The sequence below is a fragment of the Choloepus didactylus genome, chromosome 3, assembly GCF_015220235.1.
Source record: "Choloepus didactylus isolate mChoDid1 chromosome 3, mChoDid1.pri, whole genome shotgun sequence".
NCBI classification, from domain to species: domain Eukaryota; kingdom Metazoa; phylum Chordata; class Mammalia; order Pilosa; family Megalonychidae; genus Choloepus; species Choloepus didactylus.
Genome location: NC_051309.1, coordinates 72,995,614 through 73,021,835, shown reverse-complemented (window position 1 = coordinate 73,021,835; position 26,222 = coordinate 72,995,614). Strand labels below are relative to the sequence as shown.

The 26,222-nt window shown below is 35.9% G+C and overlaps 1 protein-coding gene across 1 annotated transcript in view; it reads left to right on the top strand.

Annotated features, from left to right (window-relative positions):
- The window catches only part of LOC119529476 (UDP-glucuronosyltransferase 2A3-like), a 50,703-nt gene extending 29,550 nt beyond the window's left edge, over positions 1–21,153 (top strand). The window contains exons 2-6 of the mRNA XM_037829921.1: positions 2,282–2,430; positions 11,418–11,549; positions 13,909–13,996; positions 14,482–14,701; positions 19,443–21,153. Coding sequence (XP_037685849.1) covers positions 2,282–2,430; positions 11,418–11,549; positions 13,909–13,996; positions 14,482–14,701; positions 19,443–19,722 — 869 coding nt within the window. The 3' untranslated portion in view covers positions 19,723–21,153. The remainder of the gene's footprint in view (positions 1–2,281; positions 2,431–11,417; positions 11,550–13,908; positions 13,997–14,481; positions 14,702–19,442) is intronic.
- Positions 21,154–26,222: the final 5,069 nt, after the last annotated feature.

Below are 26,222 nucleotides of genomic sequence, written 5' to 3'. Positions count from 1 at the left end.
TAAAGCTTTATGTTCCAATTTATACCCATCCATTTCATGATCTCATCCAATTAAACAGTTTCAATTACAAATTGTAAGTAGAAAACTCTTAAATTTGCATTTCCTTGTGGCATGTTCTCCCCTACACTGCAGCCTTATAAGTTCAACTGCCTACTTCACATCTCCATTTACATGTCAACTTGTATTTCATAGTTTTCTCATTTAAACCTGAGCCCCAGCTCTAAACTCACTTGATTTATTCTCCATTTGATTTCATGGAAAATCAGTTCCTCCTAGTTACTCAAATGAGAAATACACATGTCAAAATGCATCTGACTCATTTTTTTCCTGATCCATAACAATTTGTCAGAACTCCTATCAGCTATACCCTCAAAATATATGCAGAATTTCACTCTTCTTAGCACATCCATTGGTATTATCCTGGTTAGAGTTACCATCATTTCTCACTTAAGTTAAACAGTTAACTTTGCAACATAAGATGCAGAGAAAAAGAGAAAACAGATACCATGTTCTAAGCTGCACAGAAGTGTGTATTTTTCTTGATATAACAGTTCAAAGGAAGACAGAAATTTCTGTTTACAAAGTCTTTCAGGTATTCCGGAGCTGAATGTTATTACTCTGGGATCTCTTAGAGTGTAGTTTTTGCCCATAATATTAGGAAAGGACATTTGTATTCTCTTGAAGGAGGAGGTTAAAGAGAAGTGGAGAACAGGAAATAGCCTTTTTAAAAAATGCAATTGAAAATTTTATATATCAGTTTATCTGCATGGCTTGGGCAAAAACATAACAATTTAGGAAAACTAGGAGAGCTTTCCCTAGATATATAAAAAGGAGTATGGATGATCCTGTGAGATATTGAAAATTGTCACTCACTGAGGTTCCCTTCAAGTATGCCTCAACTACAGTAAAGAATTTGGTCGTGCATTGTTTCAAGAATTTCTTGCAAATAATAGCCATCTCATGTGACACACTGCATAAGTTTAAACTAATGACTTCATTGAGAAAAACATTCTAGTTTCTCATATTCCAAATAAGTCATGAATTTATTTTTCAACTTCATATGCTCTCTGAAACTTCATTCTCTTTTATTTTAACCCTCATCGTAATTGTCATTGTGAATGGGTGCTTTTAATACAGAAATCTGGATAATGCTTTCAGGTCAGTCTTTCTTAAAATGCAATCTAAATGTCATGCACTCCCAAATCTCCAGGAGATTGAAAATCCCAAAATGATATCAAATACATAGAAAAAGATATCTTGAGGATATAAATACATTGGCTTTTAAGCTGTGAAATCAGTTCTTATCCAATCTCTAACAATCACATTCTTAGTGTCCTTGGGCAAAATTTCATTGTTAGCAAAATAAGTTATTGAGCTATCTTTCTGTCATTTATATGGCCACCAAATAAGTTTTTATTTTCTTTACCTCAGTTTCAAAATATATTTTCTGCATATTGAAATTACTTAACTGGTAATTTGCAAATTGTTTAGTACATAATTCCTAAGAATAATACCTATCATCTGTTTCCCTTTATAAAACATCATTTGAAGACAAAATTAATGTAAGTATGTGCTAATGGTATGTTCATGTGTACCTTAAAATCCAAAAGAGGGTCAACGTAAGTATGAATTACACAGGGACTTGTTATGAAGAAAATAGCAGACCCTCAATAAAAATGATAGAATCGACAAAGAAGGATAAGGTGGAGACTATTCATGGTGGGAATTTCAATTACATGAGGCAAGTATATTCCTGACTGAGGACTGGAAATTATTGAGAGCTGAATTGGTACAGATATGTTTTGGTTGGTCTATCATCTGTAATTTAATCAAAAAGAAAAAAAATGAGTATCTTGGAGATACATGAGTATCTTGTAGGTGTGGCAAAATTGTGATTGAATTTATTGTGGTGATAGTACACTTACATAAAGCAGTGTTTTTTTCTATCCCGAAAGTCCTTCTGTCCCTCTCTCCTGGCCTCCATTCATCTCTATCTCATTCTCTTTCTCTCTCTTCCTTCCAACCTTCCTCCTTCCTTCCATCCTTCCTTCCTTTTTCCTTCATTTCTCATTTCTGTCTGTCTTTCTTATTTACATCCCTTCTTTCATTGTTTCCTTCTTAGAGTTCTAATGCACTCTTGATTTTGATATACAGAACCTATGAATTTCTAGAGGATTCATGCTGATTTTCCTTTCCTAGCTTATCATAAAATTAGTGATAAAATTTTTCACCTTTATCTTTTATGCTAATTCTTCCACCCACCATTCTTCATCTCCTCCAGGAATACCCACTACATTATGTGAGACTGTGGGGAAAGCTGAAATTTGGCTAATCCGAACATATTGGGATTTTGAATATCCTCGCCCATACTTACCTAATTTTGAGTTTGTTGGAGGATTGCACTGCAAGCCTGCCAAGCCTTTACCTAAGGTAAGTCTATTATACTGGAGGCTTTATACACCTTGTGACACTATACCTGATCTATCTTTTCTTTTAAAGAACACTGTCTTGATAACAGATGCATGGCTGAGATAACTTTATATTGCCATTCCAGTTCTATTTTCCAGGTCACCAGTGCTCTTATGAGAAATATTAAGTATGTTGGTCTCTACATTGAAATGTTAAGCAGAAGAGTGACATGGACACTCCTAAAAGATGTCCTTAAGGAAATGAGGCAAGATGGTTGCATAGAGAGGTGTGGAATTTTGTTAATCCCCTGGAACATCTAGTAAGTAGCCAGGAACAACTAAGAAATAGTCTGGAACAAGTGGGGGACATCCATGACTGGACATACATAGTACATCAGTCTGGAATGGGGCAAACGGCCAAGGACATAGCATAGAACTGTAAGTGAAGCCCCCCAAACTGCAGAGCTGGTGCCTCCCCCCTACTGACATGGAAGTCTGAGCTGGAACACTCCCCTATGGGAAAAAGAAGCAGGCCTCCTGGGAGCAGTTCAACCAGGTTCCAAAGGCAGTTTTAATGAACAAATTTGGACTTTTGGATACTAGCTATGAGATCAGATAAACACAGAGCAAGCAAAAAGGAACCCTGTAGACTCTCTTTGCAGAGAGTAGGTAGGGTTGACAGAAAAAAAATGACTAAATAAAACAGAAGTCTCTGGAGTCAGACAAGACTTCAGAAAGGTCCGTGCCCCAGGGAAAGGGACACATAGATAAGAGTACCAACTCCAACTCTTGACTTGTGAAACTATGGGGCTGAGGACTGGTTCTGAAAAGGGAATTTTTTTTTTCTTTCTTTAAACATTCTAAGTAGCTCATTAGAGAAAGCCTCAGGCATATTCAATTGTTGGCACTGACTCAGGCAAAGGTGGAGTTAACATAGGTCTGTGAAACAAAGTAAAGAGTCAAGTGAAGGAGAAAAGTGGGTTGGGGATGAGCTCAAGTTGCAGCCCTCCTGCAGAGAATTCAGATTCTAGGGGCTGGGAAAAAAGTCAGAAGCCACTTAAGCTTACCTTAACCACACCCATGGCAGGGACAGAATCTGATAAGAATTAAATGCACCACATCTCTTTATGCCAATGGGAAACTTTGGGCTGACAAATGCCACTTGCTGGGCAGGATAGGAAAAACACAGAGTCTTGAGTCCCCACAGGAAAATCTGACAATCTTCTGGGTGTCATCCTCAGGGAAACTTGATACTGATTACACCCTTCTCCTGGGACACAGGGCAGCCTGGTCTTGGAAAACCTGTTTGAGGTCTATCATAATGGGGTGGACTCTCATCATAAAAAGAGGTTCCATATAGGCATGGCAAGAACCAGAATAACAAGAGCTGGAAAATTATCATCAGTTAAACAGAAGCTATGCTAGAATTCTAAAATAAGTTAAACTGGACATCAAAGAAAAGATGGAGAACAAAGTCAATCAACAAGATAATCCTAGGTAAAAGAGTAAAAATGACCTCTAGAATAAACTAATCAAAGAAATCAGATGCTTAGACACTAATGAAAATTTATGAGTCACACAAGGAAAATGAAGATATGGCCCACTCAAAGAAACAAGCTAACACTTCAAATGGAACACAAGAGTTGAAAAAACTAATTAAAGATGTTCAAACAAACATGTTAAATCAATTCAAATTTCAAAACAACAAGTTGAGGGAAGATATGGCAAAAGTGGTGAGGGATACAAAGTTGGTATCAGGCAAACATAAAGAAGAACTCAAAACTCAAACAACACAAATGGCAGAACTTGTGAGAATGAAAGGCAAAATAAAAGAGTTGAAAAACACAATGGAGACTTACAACAGCAGATTTGAAGAGGCAGAAGAAAGGATTAATGAACTAGAGGACAGGACATCTAATATCCTACACCAAAAGAAGAGATAAGGAAAAGAAAAGAAAAATACAAGCAGGGTCACACGGAATTGAATGACAACATGAAACACACAAATATATGTTTCATGGGTCTCCCAGAAGGAAAAGAGAAGTGAAAGGGGGCAGAAAGAATAATGGAGGAAATAATCACTAAATATTTACTGTCATTTTTGAAAGCCATAAAATTATGGATCCAAGAAGTGCAGCTTAACACAAACTTACTCCAAGACACTTACTAATCAGATTGTCAAATGTCAAAGAGAAACACAGAATTCTGGAAGCAGCAAGAGAAAAGCAGTCCATCACATATAACAGAAACTTGATAAGACCACATGTAGACTTTTCAGCAGAAACATATGAGAAGGCAGTAGTATGATATATTTGATACTGCAAGAGAAAAGCTGCCAGCTAAGAATTCTGTATCCAGCAAAACTGTCCTTCAAAAGTAAGGGAGAGTTTAAAATATTTTCAGACAAACAAACACCGAGAGAGTTTGTGAATATGATACCTGCTCTATAAGAAATATTAAAGGGAGGATGCCATACAGATAGGAAAAGAAAGGAGAGAGAGGTTTGGAGAAGAATATAGAAATGAAGACTATCAGACAGGGTAAAAAGCAAGAGAGGGAAAAATAAAAATAAAATAAGATAGGGTATACAGAATCCAAAAGACAAAATGGTAAACAGCACAATTTCCAAGCACACTGAACAAAGCTGAGTTCAAGTAAAAGAGGAAAGCTAGTATAATACCAGAAGGAAAGATACAAGATAAGGACTGGGACTGTATAATTTACCAAAACCTAGAGTGGACAATGATGGTGGTTAAGTGTACAAATATAAGAATGTTTTTACATGAAGGAGAACTAATGAATGTCAGCATTGAAGGGTGTTGAAAGTGGGATGGTATATGGAAAAATACAATAAATAAAAATTAGAGTCTATAGTTAACAGTCACAATGTAATGTACTTCCATGAAATGTAACAAAGGCAACATACAAAAGTTAAATGTCAATAAGGGGAGATATAAGTGAGGGATATGGGGTTCTTGGAGTTATTTTTGTGGTTTCTCCTTTTTATTTTATTTATTTTTTATTTACTTTTAGCTATATTTTTATTCTTCATTTTTTCCTCTTCTTTCTTTGCAGAAGAAATGCAAATGTCCTCATATAGATTGTGGTGGTGAATGCGTAACCATGGGACAATACCAGAAACCATTGATTGTTTTCTTAGGATGGATTGTATGACATTTGAATAAAAATGTTTACAAATAAACAGAAAGATACAAGTGCTGAAGAAAATGTGGAGAGAGGGATGTACCTATTCATTGTTAGTAGAGAAGTAGAGTGGCATAGACCATCTGGGGGGCAGTGTGGTGGTTCCACAGGCGGCCAAGCATGGGGTTGACATATGATCCTACAACCCTGTTATTAGGTATATACTGAACTGAAAACAGGGATACAAATGAACATCTGCACAGTGGTATTTATGGCAACAGCATTCATGATTTGCAATGGATGGAGTGGAGTAAGGGTACATTGACTGATGAATGAAAGGGCAAATTATGGTGTTTTCATTCAATGGAATACTGAGTGGCTGCAATAAAGAATGACATTGTGAATCATGCAACTAGATGAATGAACCTTGAGGAGAGTACATTCAGTGAAATACGCAAGAAACAAAAAGACTAATATTATAAAATCTTATTAATTTGTACTAAATATAATGTGTAAACTCTGAGCATTGAATCATACAGCATATTTATCAGGGGAAGCCTTATTCTAAAGGTTTCTAGATTGTGAGCTCTTACAGCAGTCACATCTATTCCTGAGTTATTATGGTTATTTCTAAATTCTGAGATGCTGGGCTCTTTGCAAACAATCTGGTCATTCCCTGGAACTTTGGGTATCTGTGTGACACCTGAGTCTCAGAGTCAGAGTTTGGCAGCTATGAAAGACAGTATTGCCCCCATACAGCAATGTTACAAAAAGCTTAAAAAGAGTTCAGACTTCAATTAAAGATATAAATGAACCTGATCTTTTTAGGACTAAGGCAAAACAGACTAAAGGGTAAAGGACAATATTGACAGTGTTTTAAAACTTCAACTTCAGTGTATCATCAAAGGAAGAGGTTTTTGTTTGGTGCAAAATTTATATCTTCTGTAGTACACTATCTAATTAAACTTGAATGATCAGTTTATGCAAACAAGATAACTACCTAGAACCTTGACTAGGGAGTCAGATCTTCTTGGTTTGTAAAGGTTAGTGTGATGCCCTGAATGCCCTGATTCATCCCACAGTAATTTGGGCAGAGAATAAAAAAGTATTTGCCAAGCCTCTTTAAGGGACTGGAGGAAAATGTGGATTATTTAAACTTCCCCACCTGGGGAATTCCTCATAGTCTTGTAAGCATTCAGGACTATGAAATTTAATAGGTGAAGCCTTCAATCTTGGGGCTTGCCCTTATGAAATATATTCCTACAAAGGAGAACCTAAGTCTAATTATAATTTTACATAACAGTCACCCAAGAAAACCTCTTTTGTTGCTTGGATGTGGTCTCTCTCTCTAAGCTAACTCTGCAGGTAAACTCACAGCCCTCCCCCATATGTGGGACATGACTCCCAGGATTGTAAATATTCCTGGCAATATGGGGCATGACTCCTGGGGATGAGCCTGCCCTGTAATTGTGGGATTGAGAAAGACTTCTTTGCCCAAGTGGGGGAAGAGAACTGAAACAAAATAATTTTGGTGGTTGAGAGATTTCAAATAGAACAAAGAGGTCATACTGGAGGTTATTATTATGCATTATATAGATCCCTTTTTAGTTTTTAGTGTACTGGAATAGTTAGAATACCTGAAAATGTTGAACTGTAATACAGTAGCCTTGATCCTTGAGGTTGATTTTATTACTATATAGGTCTTAAAGTGTGACTGTAATTGCAAAAACCTTACAACTGATACTCCCTTTATCCAGTGTATGGACATATGAGTAAGAAAACAAAGACAAAACATAAATAAATAATAGGAGGGGAAGAGGGTTTGAGATGTTTTGGGTGTTCTTTTAAATTTTTATTTTCATTCTTATTTTATTTTGGGAGGTAATGACAATGTTCAAAAATTGATTGTGGTGTTGAATGCACCACTGTATGAATGAACCATTACACTTTGGGTGAGTATCTGGTATGTGACTATATCGCAATAAAACTGCATTAATAAATGTCTTAAGGTTTTAATTCAGGCAATGGATTGGAGACCAGAAGCTAGAAACCCAGAAATCACTAGGAGAATAAGAAGCATGAGAGAACTCTGAACAAAGATATTTACCATAATAGGAAAGAGATAAATTTGCTTTCACAAGAACTTCGATTAGAGTCACATGTTTCATCATTAATAGGAAGTTAGTCTTGAAGGTGGGTAAAGATTCCATGAGGACTCCTCAATTTCCATCATGGAGGTTTGTTTGGATAGTGGTGAATTTTATTGAGATAGGAATCACTTGGCTGAAAAGCTTCTTTGAGCTGAGGATGGTGAGTTCATAATGAACCTGAACACTGGGTGGTGACAACACAATTTTCAGGGGAAGTTTTCTAGAAACCTATTGGGTAGTACAAGGTCTTAATCTCAGCAGAGAGCTATAGAAATAGATTGAAATTCATCAGCAAAAGTAGAATTTATAGAAATGAGAGACCCAAATATTGGATTGTTTCTTTATCAGCATGCCTTTTTAGTAATGAAAAAGAAAATTTCACACCATATATGAAAGTACAAATCAATAGCTCCAGAAATGCTGAAAGATAACAGTATTGAAAATTAAAGACTAATAGATTAGCAAGATAAGAATACTGTACTTAATTACCAATACATAGTAAGAATACAGACCATATTTACTTGTATGTTAGGAAATGAGCAAAACCTCGTTAGGAATATATAAGGGTAAATTTTGTTCCAAGAGAGTTCTTTATTTTTTTTATGATTAGATGAATATTTTAATTCAATTTTATTGAGATATATTCACCATCCATAAAATCAACCAGAGTATACAATCAATTGTTCACAGTACCATTATATAGTTGTCCATTCATCACCACAATTTTTGAATCCTTTCATTACCACACACAAAAAAGAATAAGAATGAAAATTAAAATAAAAAAGGACACCCAAAACATCCCATTGCCCTCATCCCTATTATTCATTTACTTGTTGTCCCCATTTTTCTACTCATCTGTCCATACACTGCATAAAGGGAGTGGAAGCAACAAGGTTTTCACAATCACATGGTCCCACAGTGTAAGCTATATAGTTATACAATCACCTACAAAAATGAAGGCTACTGGGCTGCAGTTCAATAGTTTCAAGTATTTCTTCTAGCTATTCCAATAGACTAAAAACCAAAAAGATATCTATATAATTCATATGAATAACCTCCAGAATGACCTCTAGACTCTATTTGAAATCTCTCAGCCCCTTTGAAACTTTATTTTGTTTCATTTCTCTTCCACATTTTTGTCCAGGAAGGCTTCCTAAATTCCACAATGTTGGGGTCAAGCTCATCCCATATCACTTTTTTATATCCCCTTCTTATACACATTTAATTTTGATATATTCCCTTTGTTACAATTAATGGAGTCATCTTACAATGTTATGGTTAAGTATAGACTCTAGTTTGCATTGATTGTATTTTTCCTTATACCATCCAATTTGCAAAACCTTGCAATGTTGACACTCATTTGTTCTTCCTCACATAAAAACATTATTATATTTGTATATTTAATAACCATCATTGGCCACTCCCAGTTTTGCTAAGTCTTACAATATGAGTATTTATCTTCTATCTTTCCTTCTGCTGTCATACAGGCTCTTAGCCTTCCTCTTCCATCTGTACTCACACTCTTCTTTTTTCAGAGTACTTACAATATTGTGTTACCATCACAACTATTATGCTCCATGCTATCATTCCATTTCTGGTTCTATACAATCATGTTGAACCTCTGTACTCCTTCAGTATCAAATGCCCAATCTCTAACCTCTTTCTATCTCCTGATAACCTATGTTCTCAATTCTCAAATTTCATTCATCAATATTAGTTATATTAGTGAGATCATACAATATCCGTCCTTTTGTTTCTGGCTAATTTCACTCATCATAATGTATACTGTATACTATTTTGTCTTTTGGATTTTATACTTCATACCTTATTTTATTTTTATTTTATCTCTTTTTATCCTTACTGATAATCTTCATTTCTACTCTCTTCTCCAAACCTCTCTTGACTATCTTTTCCTATCTGTCTATAGTGCTCCCTTTATTATTTCTTGTAGAGCAGGTCTCTTGTTCACAAACTCTCTCACTGTCTGTTTATCTGAAAATATTTTAAATGCTTCCTCATATTTGAAGGACAATTTTGCCAGATATAGAATTCTTCATTGGCATGTTTTTGCACTTCATAGTATCAATCAATTCCCTGAGACCCTCCTCATATTTTTCCATTATTTTCCCTATCTGTTCTTTTGTGGATTTCTGATGTCCTATACTCTAGTTCATGAATACTTTCTTCTGTCTCTTCAAATCTGCTGCTGTCTCCATTGTGTTTTTCCTCTTCTATTTTGCCTTTTATTCCTATAGTTCTGCCATTTGTTTTTTCAACTTTATGAATTCTTTATGGTCACCCAGTGTATTTGTATATAACAAACATCTCTTTTGCCACATTTTCCTTCAGCTCATTGCTTTGATTTAGAAGATTTGTTTGAACATCTTTAATTAGTTGTTTCAATTCCTGTATCTCATTTGAAATGTAAGTTTGTTCCTTTGACTGGGTCCCATCTTCATTTTACCTTGTGTGAATAATAATTTCTTGTTCTCTAGGCAGCTGGTTTCCTTGATTACCCGTCAGATTTCCCCAGGCCAGACAGGGCCAGGTATCAGGAGGAGGGTGTAATCAGTATCAAGTTTCCATGAGGATGAGACCCAGCAGAACATCAGACTTTCCTGTGAGGCCTCTAGACTCGGTACTTTTCCTATCTTGCTCAGCAGGTAGTGCTTGTCATCCCACAGCTCCCTGCCAGTGTAAAGAGGTTCAGTGCCTTTAATTCTTTGTAGACTCTGTCCCTGCCAGGGGCCAAGGGTGAATTAGAAGCCAAGTTTAAGCTGTCTCTGTTTATTTTTCCTGGGGTCTCAGTTCTCTGAGGGAGGGCAGCCACTTGAACTGGGCCCCACCCTCCTCCTTTTCTTAGGGAAGATAAGGTCTTTAGGGGATTATCTCCTTCATTTGACCTCCTCTCCTCTCTCTATCTTAATTTCACCCTTTCCTGGGCCAGCACTGAGGATTGAAAATACCTCAGGCTTTCTCTAATGAGCTACTTAGAATAAGAGAAAAGAAAAACAAAAAGAAAAAAAGAAATAAATCCCCTTTTCAGAGCCAGTCCCCAGCCCCCCAATTTTACCACTTGACCAGAGTAGGTACCTGGTTCTATGTGCACCTTTTCTTGAGACACAGCCCTTTTCTAGTAGTCTGAGCTCAGCCAACTCTAAAAGCCTCTGTTTTTATTTATTTATTGTTATTATTTTTTCCATCAGCCCTGCCTCCTCTCTGCTGGGAGAGACCTTAGAGTCCCTTTCCTGCTTGCTTTGGGTTTATCTGAGCTCATGGCTTGTATTCAGTAGTCCAAATTTTTAAATTAAAACTGAAATTTCAGCTTGGTTGAACTACCTTCCCTTGCTCCCAGCAAATATCACTTCTTTTTCAGGAAAGTGTTCCAACTCAGCCTGCTATGCCTGTGCATGTGGGTGGGTGGGGAAGTCACCAGCTCTGCCGTTTGGGGAGCTTTACCTACAGTTCTATACTGCAATCTCAGCCATTCCACCCATTCCCAACTGGTGTATGATGTGTGCCCAGGCACAGATGTCCCCAGATAGTTGTTAAAGCTTATTTTCTAGTTGTTCCTGGCTATTTACTAGTTGCTCTAGGGGACTAACTAAATTCTACAACTCCCTATGCCACCATCTTGCCACTTCTCTCCAGAATCTTAATTTTTCTGTTGGTGCTGTACCTTTGTAATAGAGATTTTTTCTCTCTCTCTCTGCAGGAAATGGAAGAATTTGTACAGAGCTCAGATGAAAATGGTATTGTGGTATTTTCTATGGGGTCAGTGGTCGAAAACCTCAAAGAAGAAAGGGCAAATCTCATTGCATCTGCCCTTGCCCAGATTCCACAGAAGGTTAGTTTAATAGTTTACCTTGTTGGACAGTGAGTTAGCTTCCTAAAAAGGATCATATTTCTTTTACTTTACAACATATTCATCCTTTCCTTCTAAGTCCTCATCAGAAGTACCTTTTGCATCCATATTTCTACCAACAGTCTCTTCAAAGCCTTCTAGTCTTCTTCTATCAAATACATCACAGTTCTTCCAGCCTTTACTCATTAACCAATTCCAAACCCATTTCCACATTTTCTGTTTTTGTAGCAGCTATAACTCACTTGTTGGTATCAAATACTGTTTTAGTTTCCTGGTTGTGAAAACAAATACCATGCCATAGCTTGGCTTAACAATAGGAATTTATTGGCTCATGGTTTTGAGACTAGGGTTCCAAATAAAGAAGTCATCAAGTGATGTTTTCTCTAAGATTACAGGCATTCTGGGGCTAGCTGTCAGCAATTCTGGGTTCTTGGCTTTTCTGTCATATTGTAATGCATATGATAGCCTTTCCTGGTTTCTTTCTGTTCCATTGCTTTCAGACTTCTAGTGGTTTTCTCTCTTTCTATATAAATTTCATTCTGCTAATAAAAAACTTTAGTAATAGGGTTAAGACCAATCCTGATTAGTTTGGCTACACCATAAATGAAGTAACCTCAACCAGAAGCCCATTTACAATAGGTTAACAACCACTTGAATGGATTAAGTTTAAGAACATGTTCCTCTGGGTTGCATAGCTCCAAATCACCACAGCAGCTACAGCAATTGCAAAGAGAGTATGGTCATGAGTGCTCCTTTGAGATGAATGTGGGAACCCATTATAGAATTAGCATAACTAGCCAGAGCACTAATAAAAATTCATTAAATATTGAAATAGTGCATTTAGGAACATATGATCATTTGTCTACTCAGCCTTGGAATTATTGGGGAAAAGTATTTTTGTAGTCATATATTTTAAAGACAATAGATATGAAAGTATTAGGCCCCTACTAACATTTCAGTGTTTGAAAATAAGGCATGGCCTGACTATTCCCAAAAGTTCTGAGGTATTTTAGCTCCAAGTTCTGGGAAAGGGAGAGCTGAAATGACCAAAAGTGGAGAGGAATTATGTTCAAGAATATACTCCACATCTCTAGGCATTCTTGCCTTTACCCATGTAAATTTGGGTTAGAAGTAGCAGTCTAGATCCATTTAGTCTTTTTGCCTAGTGTTTTCTGCAGTCAAAACTGATGTAAAATTTTAATATCACCATCAAGTAATATGCATTTTATTACTTATGATAGTCAATTAATCTTAAAAGGTTGTCACTATATTTCTAAATTTCAACACTTTGGATACCACTGTTCATGGAATATTCAAGGACTTTTTTATTTCTATATTTTGTTAAAGTGCATGAAATTCTATGAGAAAAACATACTAATTGAGTATATGAAAACTTTGATTTTGTGTTTAAATATCTTCAGTTAAAGGTATAGGACATAGATACCATTCCTTATTATTCAACCTGAAATTAGTCTATCAGATTTTTCAAAGAGTAAAAATCATATAACAAAAGGTTGATATCCTAACAAGAAACTTCGTTGAACAACGGAATGAAAGCAAACCCCTCCTCACCTCCCTCTAATTTTTTTTAAAGATTATAAAAGAAAGAAGGCAGGAAAGAAAGAAGAATGGAAGGAGATGGGTAGGAAAGCAAGAATAAAAGAAAGAAAAGAAGAAGGGTGGGACTAAGGAGAGAGAAAGAGAGGAAACCAATCATTCGGATGTGACACACAAAATATAAAGCAAATTATATTTACAAAAAACATTAAACTTGAAATGTGAGAGTTGGGTTGACACATTTACACAGCAATTACATTGTCTGCAATAAATTTTAATGTTTAACACTGATTGATTAAACTTTTTTTTTCTAATTTGGCTGCTATAATCTCATTACCCAAAGCTCTTAATTATAATTATTAAAATGATTTTGTGAAAAAAAATACTAAAATTGAAACATGAGGGTATGGCACAATAACTTAAATTACACATTCATGTTTCCTGCAATGATTTTAACGCTGTGCTTGGATTAAACCAATTAAACCAACACTAATTTATTTTTTCATTCTTCACTTGTAATCTCACTACATAAACCTTTTAAGTCATAGCTGCCAAAATGATAATACTATACCTAACAGACTATTAGTAATCCCTTAAGTGAGACGGTGGTTCAAACAGTCCTCCTAATTCTTTCACTGTTTGCAAAGAACCCATTTTCTGTACCCCTCCCATATGTCACCTGATGTATGATGAGAACAGTGATTATGTGATTTTTAAATGGTTCTAAAGCCTTAAAAATCATCTTGGAGTTTTACTTGTGAAATAAATTCATTTCCTCCCACAGGTTTTATGGAGATACAAAGGAAAGAAACCAGCCACATTAGGAGCCAATACTCGGCTCTATGATTGGTTACCCCAGAATGATCTTCTTGGTAAGTTTATGGTGAGGAAAAGCTATAGACTTGTATCAGTGACAATTTGAGTAACTGTTCAACAGCATGGAAATTCAAGACATATTTAAAAATTGTAAAGGTTAACATTTTAAATTAAATGTGAATTTAAATTCTGTTTTAAAGCAGATATAATAAAATGATTGTCCATTAATTTTATAGGTTCATGCTTCCTGTAGTTTACTTAAGTGTATCTTCAGTTCAGACTCATTACACTTCAAGTTTCAGGCTCAGTCTAGATATCATCTCTCCAGGAAAACCTTCCTGACAATGCAAAGGTGTTGTTATTCTTTCATAGTCTGCAATTTTCTGTTAGAAATGTGACACGTACTTAATTTTTAAACAAAACACTTCCTTCTGGAGTGATTAATCCTGTTTCTTTTTTTCACTGCTGACTCTGAAATAATGTTAAAATACGATAATGAAGCTATCTCCCACTTCTCACCCCCCACACCTCCCTAAACTAGGTCACCCCAAAACAAAAGCTTTTGTCACTCATGGTGGACTGAATGGAATCTATGAAGCTATTTATCACGGGGTCCCTATGGTGGGAATTCCCCTGTTTGCTGATCAGCCTGATAACATCTCACACATGAAGGCCAAAGGAGCAGCTGTGGACTTGAACTTGAACACAATGACAAGTGCAGATTTGCTCAGAGCTTTGAAAACAGTCATTAACGAACCCTCGTAAGTACAGCTGCCTTCTAAAGGGTCACCACTGATGTGTTAAACATGTTAGAAAATGTCCAGTGTTAATATTGAGGAAGTTCTGAAACACCCTTTCTTCTCTCTCTACCCCTTGACCATCCCACACTGGGCCCTGGAAATGCTGGAAATGCAACCATGAGCACACTCCAGGTTGGGCCTGCCTTGTCAGGACTGTTGTCTCCTTTCAAAGTAAAAAATAATTTCTGAGATGTATGTGAAGAGACCTGAGATGGGATGGGACCAACCCAGCCCCACCCTCTCCTGGCCACTAGGGACCTCAGACCCTGGGGATCAGGCACAGCAGGACCCCTGCCTCAGGCTCCACTTCTCTGGAGGCCTCTGGCACAGTGTACCCCTTCTCACAGCCCAACACTGCAGATCTGTGCTCTATCCACAGAAACACTCTTCAGTGAGGGCTTACTCAGAACCCTGATGTGCTAAAGTATCTGTAATCCATAGAAACAGATATTTGTTCTATAGATGGAGAGTTGGGGGCTCAGGTCCCCAGACCCTGACTGGGTTTTGGCCAGCTCCTCGAGGAGGTTGCAGACACCTCAGCCCTCACCTTCCTGACTCAGGGAGAGAGCATGTGCCAAACCCTGGGGCTGAGCTGACAGCAGCAGGCAAGGAGCTGTTGGCTCATCTGGCTCCTCACCTGCAGCCCCCAGGCCCTGCCCTGAAGCCTGACCCCAAGGTAGACAGTCCTTAGAAGCTTTCAGTAACCCTCCCAAAGGCCCAGTGTGTGAGCTGAGCCTCACTTAGGAGGAAGGAACAAAGCAAAGGGATTATTTTTAGTTGACTCCATACAAAAATGTAATTTTTGAACATGGTTCGTTTTCAAATAACCACCGTATTATGACAAATATAAAAATCACTTTCTGGTTTCACTTCCCAAATTAAGTGCCTTACAGAAATTGAAATAAAAAAAAATGATGACCTCAGATATTCCATCAAAATATTTTTCAAAATGAGTATATAATGTTATGGCTCATATAAATTCTCAGGTGTTTTCCAGAAAGATCTGTTTATTTTTGTAAATATATATATAATTATATATATGTACCCTGATTTATACACTATAAGTCATTCAGTGCACAGAGAAATGGAAGAGGTAATTTGCCTGACATTAACAATTCTGAAGTGATCATCATTAAAAGAATTTAAACCATTCATCACTATGCACATATTACAGGAAGAGAGATGTAGAGAAATTAATAATTTTATAAATACTATATATATTAAATGTACTATATATATTAAATGAGAGTTTAAGCTTTATATCATTTGATTTAATTGCAAAATAAATTCAAATGAAACTATAAGCTTTATTGAATTTTACATAGATATCCTTATTCTTAATTTTTCTGTTAAAGAGTTCCCTAAGAGAATTCATATTGTGTGTGTGTGTGTGTGTGTGTGTGTGTGTGTGTGTGTAATGTTTTAGATCATTATTACGTTTTACACATTTTAAATTTACTCATCATTTAAATCACTGCTATGGAAGTAATATTATTCACAATTTGTATTACTTATATGATAATTTTAATATGTTAGTATGTTACATTTATTATCCTTACATATGTTGAGTCTTTTTGCTACAGCTGAAGGGATTCAATGTTCACCATCAGTCTTTCAGTTACAGATTCTTTATTCCAAAGTATTTTTGAATTGATTTCTTGTCTGAATATATTATCTAGATTTTTTTTCCAATAAAGAATGATGGATTTCATTTCTCTGTGACGATGTTTAGCAATGTTCGTTTGCTGTCTTTATGTGAGAATGACCACTGCCTAACATTATATACTTAGGTCTTACATTATTTTCTTCAGAACTTTGTAAATCTTATTCATAAACCTCTAGCATGGAATGTTTCTTTAGAATTTTGAGGACTCTCCAAGCATGTTTTCTCCCTAAGGCCTTTTATTCAGGTTGGAAAAAGTATCTTTTCTAATTCAGAAATTAATTGTGATATGTCTTTATGAATAATCTCATGCATTTGCCCCCAGGATACAGTGTATCCTGAGAACACTGCAGATCCAAGATAATAAATAATTAAATTTTCCTCCTCAGAAATATCCTTTGTGTTTATTATTTATTAGAATAAATTTTTGTCCCAAATTTTATTCTCTACTTCAGGGATATCAGGTTTCAGTTCCCTTAAATTGAAGTATTTTGGTTTGTCCTCCTATATTATTCTTTCTGTAATTATTTTAATCAATTTCTGTCATCTTAATTAATGGTGAGTCTGTTATATATTTTCTAAAAATTGGTAAATTGATGTTTTCTGCTTGAGCATTGCATGTTCTTTCTAATTCCTGTATTAATTTATAGTGTTATTTTTAACAATTTTTTTATAAGTCTCCAATATCTTTTATCATCGCCTGTCGCTTTGTCATCTGATACTTGAGCTCTTATTGTTTAATGTCACATTCTTATAATACTTCATATCCTCACTTCTTTGAATTTTATATTATGCCTGACTGCACTCTTAATCTTTCATATTTATATTTTCAGCATTAATGTGTACATGGTTTTATAGTTCTGGGCCATCATTTTTCATCTTGGTTTAGAAGTATTTGCTCTGATATAGTATGGGTGCATTATATTTACACTTGTCTTCATAGTATCTTAGATTCAATTATGTTTTTTTCAGAGCCAGAACTTGAAGTGTGGATAAAACATTTCATTCACTTTACTGAACTGAAATTCAGGGTGTACAGGAGACGATGATCTCAGTTGGAATTTGTGCAGCTTTTTAAAGAAAAGCTGGCTTCTTAAAGCAATCTGTTAATGTCCTTTTACAACAGTTTATTAGATTAAGAAGCCAGTGAATTCATTTCTAATAGAGAAGACAACATTTGACTTGGATCAATCATTAAGAATCAGCCACAGGTGTACATTTTCCATCACATTCATATTTCAATCAACAAACTCATACTAATATATTCATTTGTAAGTCATAATTTTCAGGAAATTATAGAAATCTAATTCAGGAGTGAGGTAGGGGGTTAGGAGATGTATCAAATCTTACTATAATTTTTGGATTTTCATAAATGTTGTAATTGATTTCTAATATATTAGGCTATTACTATTTCCTCAGTTAACAGATGATGAAAATTTTCTTTAATTTATTAAATATCTTAGCAAGTATTTTTTGTGATTTTTTTCGTTCCATTTCATTATAATGGATGCTCCTTAAAATGCTTTTAATATGAAAATACTGATGCAAACAGTACAGTTTCACTTGTACTGATAGATTTTTCAAAGATAATATCTTAATGTTAAACCTAAACCAAACACTATTCCACAAATTATCTGGGGACACAAGAGTGTGGGATAGTAAATGTATATACTTTTATTTGGATTCCATTCATTTCATAAAGATATTAAGGAACACAAAACATAGCATTGAATATGCCATAATTATATCAATGATTCTTATATCAGTTTAAGATATTGTTCATTAAGACATAAAATAATTTCAATATGAGCATGATCCCTGCTTATCTTACCTCATTAGCAGAAAGGCATACACGATTGTTACTTGGTTTCACATGTATCATTTTATCAATCAAGTATTGTATATACACAATTGTGAAACTCTATTGTAAATACAAAAACTTTGAAAAAATCTAATTTCAAGTGATAGGCTTTCATCACCACTATAGTTTATCATAAATGTATTATGCTGTATCATGTAAAATAACATTTTATCCTATGTATGGTTCACTCCTCTTGTGAGGGAGTATGACAATTCTTCCTCACTACACACTCAAAAGAAACACAAAAGTAATTAGTCCCTGATGCTGGACCTAGAGTACCATGCCAAGGTTGCCCTACCCAGAACTGGATACCTCATCTTGAACCACCAGTCTTCTCTGATATTCATGTCTTTAGGCTGGAACTTTTACTTCCAACCCAAAGCAAAAGCAAACCTCTTACCCCTGGGTCAGCCATCAGGAAACTTCAAGAGAAAACACGTCATGCCTTTCAAATACAGAGACCTCTGTCCTATGCTCTTAGGAAAAGATTAGAAATGCTAACTTCCTGACTATTGCTGCTGCAACTTCCAGTTACATTAGAGGCCTTCATTCTAAGAAGATGTTTACCTTCAAAATTCAAAGTCTATGTATATGGACATGCAGCCACTTAAATGAGTCTTGTGTGCATCCTATCCAGTACTATTAAAAGAGACACTATCCTTTGCATCACAAACACACAAGTGAGTGCAAAGCGGGAAGTATCACTGTTATGATCTTGGAAACTAAGAAAATGACTCAGTAATCTTGACCACCGGTTTCCTGTGTCAGCCCTCTCTTCACCTAGACAGAAAGCAGAGGACATGCTCATGAACTTTTAATGGACTTTGTCCCACCATCTGGGTTATTAACCATCTTGTCCTTGGAATAGCCCTGGAGACTGCTGTTCATACAGTGTCACTATCTTATCCTGGAAAAGCTATTATATATATTCACAACTGCTTATTCCTCTTTTTTCTCTGTCCTCAAGCACATAGATTCTGCTAAGAATATATTTCTCCCTCACCTTCCCTTTATACCTATTAAAAAGTTATATAACCAGCAAAGTACATGGCACAGCAGGACTTAACGTTTTCCTCAATATTTCTTAGGGCCTTGTCTGGTATAACTTTATAATACATATCACATACACATATGTAATAAGAATGACCCTAAATTCTCTGTGTGTATTTGCCTTCCAGTTATAAAGAGAATGCTATGAGGTTATCAAGAATCCACCATGATCAGCCCTTGAAGCCTCTGGACCGAGCGGTCTTCTGGATCGAGTTTGTTATGCGCCACAAAGGAGCCAAGCACCTCAGGCCAGCCGCCCACGACCTCACCTGGTTCCAGTACCACTCTCTGGATGTCATTGGGTTCCTGCTGGCCTGTGTGGCAACTGCTGTATTCTTGGTCACAAAAAGTACTTTGTTTTTTTGTCAAAAATGTAGTAAGGCAGGAAAGAAGAAAAAGAGGGAATAGATACTTTTAGTTTGTCAAATGCCTAAGTGGGACAATCCTGTTTATTCGAGTCACAATAAGTTTAATGAGAACATTTTGCCTCCTTCTTTTCCGATTTCCCATTCCACTACCTTAGTCTAGTGGCAAGACCAAGAGTTTGACACTCATTAAGTAGTGACCATGTCCCATTCTTTCTTCATCTTTTCCAGGAGTCCTTACTTTCTTCCTCCCACTTTCTTGACACAGGGGCACTAATAATTCTACTGTGTTCTATTCATAAAATCAATATCTTCATTTTTTAACCTTAAGTGATATGCTGACTGGCAAATATGCTGACTTCTGGTGAGCACATATGTGAGTGGAATTCAATGGATGCAGGGAACACAGAATGGTAAAATTCACAAGTTCTCTTACACCACACAAATCAGGGACACATCACAGAAGCTTAGTTTGTTATGAGGAAATCAATGATGTTTTCAGTAAAAACAATCCTTCTCCTTTCCACATGTTTCTGATATTAGAGCACAAATTGATATTCACTCTGATACATCATCACACTAGGCAAGAGTCACAATATTTCTATAAAGCTTATCTAGAATATTATGGCCTATATTTCTGCCTTTAGAAAAAAAAATTCTCATGGCAATGAAAAGTTCTTGGCACTGCTTTCAAACAATAGAGAGAATCAATGAGTTATAATTTTTTCTCAAGGACAGAATATCATCAACATTTTAAAGGTGAACATATCATTTTGGGAGAAAAATCTTATAAAAACATATAAAAGTATTTTACTAATTTTATGAATCCTTTAATCAACAGTACATTTGAAAAACCTGGAATTAGTTTTTGACTCATTAAACTCAAAATTCAGCAATATTCATAATCTCTTATTACTATATATGATCAAAGGTGTAGTTTACTGTAAGAAAAGGAAGAAATATTTACACCCTAAATATGATCATTGTATTGTTTTCCAGTCCGTATCTTTTACAAAGATAAACTCTTCAAATAATTCTCATTTTGCTAAGGATATAAGAGATTGAGTGACCTGCTTGACTGAGAATATGGTACATTAAATATTATAAATATAAAGCTCTAAACTAAAGGAAAAATTTGTATTTTAGTCAATTTTAATTAATTTATCATATCTATTAAAGTTTTCAATTCTTACTCTTACTCTCAAATAATCCTAATGAGGTACCTACTTAAAGATTTAATTTCAGGAATTTCTAAAGTTCTAAGAAGACAAATTGCCACTGAATGGCTTACTGAAAGTGTTGAAATTCTTATACATTCATGGGGTATATTTGGAAATTACTACAAATATAAAAATAACTTTATGATGGGAAATGTCTTTCTTTCTGATTGTGTATTTGAATAACAGTGCAAATAAATTCTGTAACTTTTTTCTGAATGCTGAAAATATATTTATGAAATTAAAAATTGAGCTATCCCTACAGATATTGGTTTTGAATTATTTTTTTTGTATTTTGTATTAATTGTGTATATTTTGTGAAAGGTGTTTATCATCACTTTAAGCTCAGTATGTTCGCTGCAGTTAGAAGGCAGCAATAAACTAAGATGCACTGAGACCTGCATACACTCAGGCATCTTCTGTGGTTTCTGAGACTGGCCGCCTATTGCACACAGATAAATGCCACACAAGAGATACCCCTCTCCTTTCCCCTCAATGTCCACTGTATTTTGAAATCAACTAGAATCAGATTCATCTTGGCCTTGTGGTACATACTGTTCATGCCACACAATTAACACTGTACCACAGAGGATAGTTAACAGCTCTTTTTGCTATATATTGAATTTTAGAAATCTTGAATTCTAAGCAGTAATACCATGCCTAGAACTGAGAGGAACATTCTGTTCTATGAATATAAGACTGGATCCCAACAATATAGAAGTCAGTATGTTATTCCATAGCGCTGGGTGTGATCACATGGCTGAAGAATAGAGGAAGGTCTGCAGACCCCTTATTGACATGGCAGGAGACACATTACCAAGATAATTCAACTGAAGAGAGTTTAGGATGTGGCAACATCCAGAAAAGTTGGTAATAGCAGTGGGAATAAACAAGGGATGATATGTTGCCAGAAGAACAAACTCTATCAACCCTAGTGCAAAATGGACAAAGAAAATAAAGAACATTTTTAGAGCCCAAGGAGAACTTTAAATATGGGAGCTTTACACAGCAAGTGAGAGGGGCATGGGGGACAATGGCACTGCCAGTGAAATACAGTGAAAGCAGAGAGGGAGCAGGTAACATATTATCTGATATTTCTCTTCTTGTTCTCTGATGATTTCCATGTCTCTCTTTTGGCTTTAGCTCACCAGAAGCCAAGTGATAAAAGTCCTGAATAACGCGATATGAATTAGTCAGTGCCTGGGGCATAAACCAGGATAGAAAAAGGCTGTGAATGTACTTCTCTTCATAATTTCTCTTGTAATTGTAAAGATACTCATCCCTAACAAAACAAATACCCAAGTCCATAAGTCACAGTATATTTTCACAGTTTTGAGAGTCACAGTCCCTAGAGTTAGTCAGAAATCTGAGTTGATAATATAAGATATTTTCTCTATTAATATTCCACTTTCCCCTTATCTTCTAGCATCAACTCCACTGTTCAGAATTCTCTAACTGCTGGAATGACACAATTAAACTTACTCACAATCTGTATGATGATATGGACTTTTGTTATACTGTCCTGATCTTTTTACTGTTGGTCACCAGATTTTTAGTCACCATATTAGTATTTTGCCAGGTACTAGACATAGTTTGACCTATACCCATATTGTCACAACAAACTAAATTATCTTTGGTAGTTTAGATCAATTATCCATGACAAAGCAGTAACTAATTCTACAATTGGAGCTCTAATTATTCAAGAAGTCACAGATTCTAATTTAAGTAAATAGAGCCTATGTTCCTGGATAGCATCATCTGTAGTATGCTCCTGCAATCTCCTACAACCCCTGGAAAATCCCACATACCCAGTGGGTCTGGTTCACTCTGCAGCAGCCAGTCCTTGCAATGGCCACCAACACCCAAGCCCTCTGTTCAAAGACTGGGTCCAGGCCAGACCTTGCTCACAGCAGTCCCCATTCCCACCTTAAGCCAAGTCAGTCTTCTGACCTCACCTCCTTCTGTTGCTCTCTCTTCTCTCCTCCTAATGGATGACTGTCTAATGTTTATGAATAAAAGCAATTTGGTAGTAAAAGAAAAAAAAAGCTTCTCTAAAGACTTAGTGAAGGGTAGTTATAAGAAGACCCATTCTCACATTCATGTATTCTAACTACAAAATAGAAAACATCAAAACTCAGGTGCCTTTTCAAACAGCCTATGAAATAAAATATTCCCTCAATGCTAAAACCTTAACGAGCCATCAATGTGTGATGAGATGGTGGTAAAATCAACCAATCCAAAGACATGATTTTGTTGTTGCTTTTCCATTGTTGTAAAATGTGTTTCCACATCATACCCAATGTTGATATCAATACCCTGATGGTGACTAAGACTTCTTCATTTCCACATCTCATGGTGCAGGCAGAAATATTACAGAAAGGGAGAGAAAAATCTGTCATTTTGAATTCATATTTACTTCTGTGATGGAAAGCTGATGAATTCTCCTAGATGGAGGTGACCAATACAACCAATTTGCTGTTTTGTGACTGTCAAGACCCCTAGAGAATGCTGTCAAATGGGGCATCTGTTATTAACAGAATATATGGCAGCTTCAGTAACCAGATCAGTTTGGTGAAGATAAGTCCATAATGTGAACTTATTCATAGTCAGTCCTAGCCAGCATTACTCACATGTGCATGATTCTTTGTTCATGTTACGGAGGATTAGAAGAAAGAAACTGATATCCACAGGAAAGCTCATCCTTTTCCCCTGATTACTGACATACTTCTCTGCAGAGAATGCCTTCCGGTGAGCATCCCCATGAATATGAATATCTTCGTACTCAGCACCTGTTTCTAGAGGTGGCTCCACATAATTCTACTGTAGATCTTCATGTCACTAATCTATAATCATATTCTTCCCATGTTCTAACAACCGGTCAATCCATTACTCATTGCTAGTGATTCTGTAGATCTGGATCTCAAGACAATTTTTCAGAAGGAAGTAAAAATCCAAATTTGCTGCTCAGTGTCCTGCCCTTTGGGAAGATTTAGCTTCCTATATTTCATAGCAATCCCAAGTGGATCTTTTCAAAGACAACTTCCTGCTGCTGCTGACTAATATCTAAATGATACTGAATTTTTTCCCCCTACTTTCAACTGGGGTTTCCATAAGATTGTAGTTGGGGATTGAGGGAGATTGACTGAAAAATATTTGTAGCTTCCATGAGATTCTAAAACACCTGCTGAAACTATTTTTTGTTTGTTTGTCTGTACATGCTCTTATCTGTGCTCAAACATACCAGTTCCATTTAATGGAATAATCCTGCTGTTAACATTCAGTTGTTTTTATTGTCACAACATACTGGGAATCTCAGGTATCACAGTCATGTGGTGCCCATTGTCAGATATTCAGTCTTTACAAGAGCTCAAAAACAAGCCAGGAGCTGGTTTTCAAGTGCAGAAGATTTGCCAGGAAAATTTGTTCCAATATTCAAGATTCTAGATTCTCTTATTGCAGTTGGTCAATGGCTAATTTAGCATTTCTATCTGCATTTCTATCTAGGTAGTCACAACTATCTAATTATAATATGAATTTCAGAGTAAAACTCTAGGCAACCTAGATACATGCATACATATATAGCCATATATGAGATATAAGATATATGTATATATCTATCCTATATATTAATAGATAGAACAGCTTTAAGTAGGCTGTCCACATTCTTCACCTAAAGGAAATGTGATTAATTAGTCAATGATAAAGTTACTTGTATGTTAAAATACTTTGATTACAACTCTGCCATGTGAATGGTTTGGGTTATTTTCTGACCAGGTCTCTGTTAATTAGAGAAATCTTTGAGGCCTCTATTATTCTCAATGAAGCTGGAAACCCAATTACATTGCATCATCTCCCAAATTCATCTGTAGCCTACAGAGGAAGCCATCATAGAGATTTTCGGGAATGCTGATGTTCCTCTCAATGATGCAATTCATAAAGTCAAGTGTTTGGTGAAATGGTATTTGAGTAAATTTTACAAAATAAATCAACTCTAGCATATGCATCACCCTCAACCTGTAGACTGTTTTCTGTATAGTATACAAAGAGGTTCTGACATTTCAGTTTAACTAACAATAAACACAGTTGTGTCCAGGCTTTAATCATCCAACACAGCTGCCTGTAAATGACATGATTAGTGTTTAGCCCAAAATATTATCTTTGAAATCCAGGAAAAATGTAGCTTTCTCTAAACTTGGCCTGATTCAAATGCATAGGTTTTTGGAGGTTGTAACACTGAGAAAAGTATGCATCTAAATCATTCTATCAAACTAGCAAAATTCTGCCATTCTTTTCCGTATAAGCTAGTTTCTCTCTAAACAGATTTGTGATTCTCCTCCCCACTGAACTGCTATTCTTAAAGTCATTAAGATGTATTTGCACAAGACAAAACTAGTTTCTTCAGGTAGGGGAGGAGTATCTGCTGTTCTTTCTAAGGGAAACTCAAATCTCATGACTCCATTCATTTTTAATCAGTGCCATATTATAAACTAAGGAAAATTTGTGATTTTGTGAATTTAATAGGCATTTTAATTCACCACCACAATTACATTTGAAAAGTGAGATTCAGTCATGATTTCCCTTCAGCTATATGACATAAAAGATATTTTACAGCCATAGAGGATTTTGTTGCCGCACAAATGAGTTGCAGCAGTCATTGTCCTCTGACTTCTACTGAAAGAATAACTATCAGGTTCTTAATTTAAACTCCCAAATGTAGCCCACTGTCAGTAGTTCATAATGCTCTACAACCAATGATAATTTCAGGAATCATGATACCACTTTACAAAATAGATGAGCGTTTTTTCCTTTGCAAGGAGAGCATCCGTATATGAGTAAAATATGAGAGTCATCTTAGACTCTAATTATAGGAGTCTTTTGCCTGGCTCCATGCTACATACCAAGAGAGAATTTGTCAGGCTCCTTGCAGATAACAAATTCACTCCAAATCTTTCAAATAGGGAAATTTTAAGGAAGGGTATACTTACAAAGGTATTGACAGGGATAAGGAAAAGGAAAGAAATGCTATAATACCCAGAGATGAGCAACAGGGGAGGCTACTAATGTCCATTAGGCTATGAGATGAGGGGAGAAAGTAATATTCTCAAAGATTAGTAAGAATTGGAACTGTGGAGGGCGGACCAAATAGCAAGCAATGCTCTGATAGGACATAGTAATTACCAAAAAACAACACCTACAGCCAGGGATGGAAAAATTATGAAACATGACTCTTGTTCCAGTTTGCTAGAACTGCAGTCATGCAGAAATGGATTGGCTTTTATAAAGGGGGTTTATGTGGTAAAAAATTACAGTTCTAAGGCAATAAAAT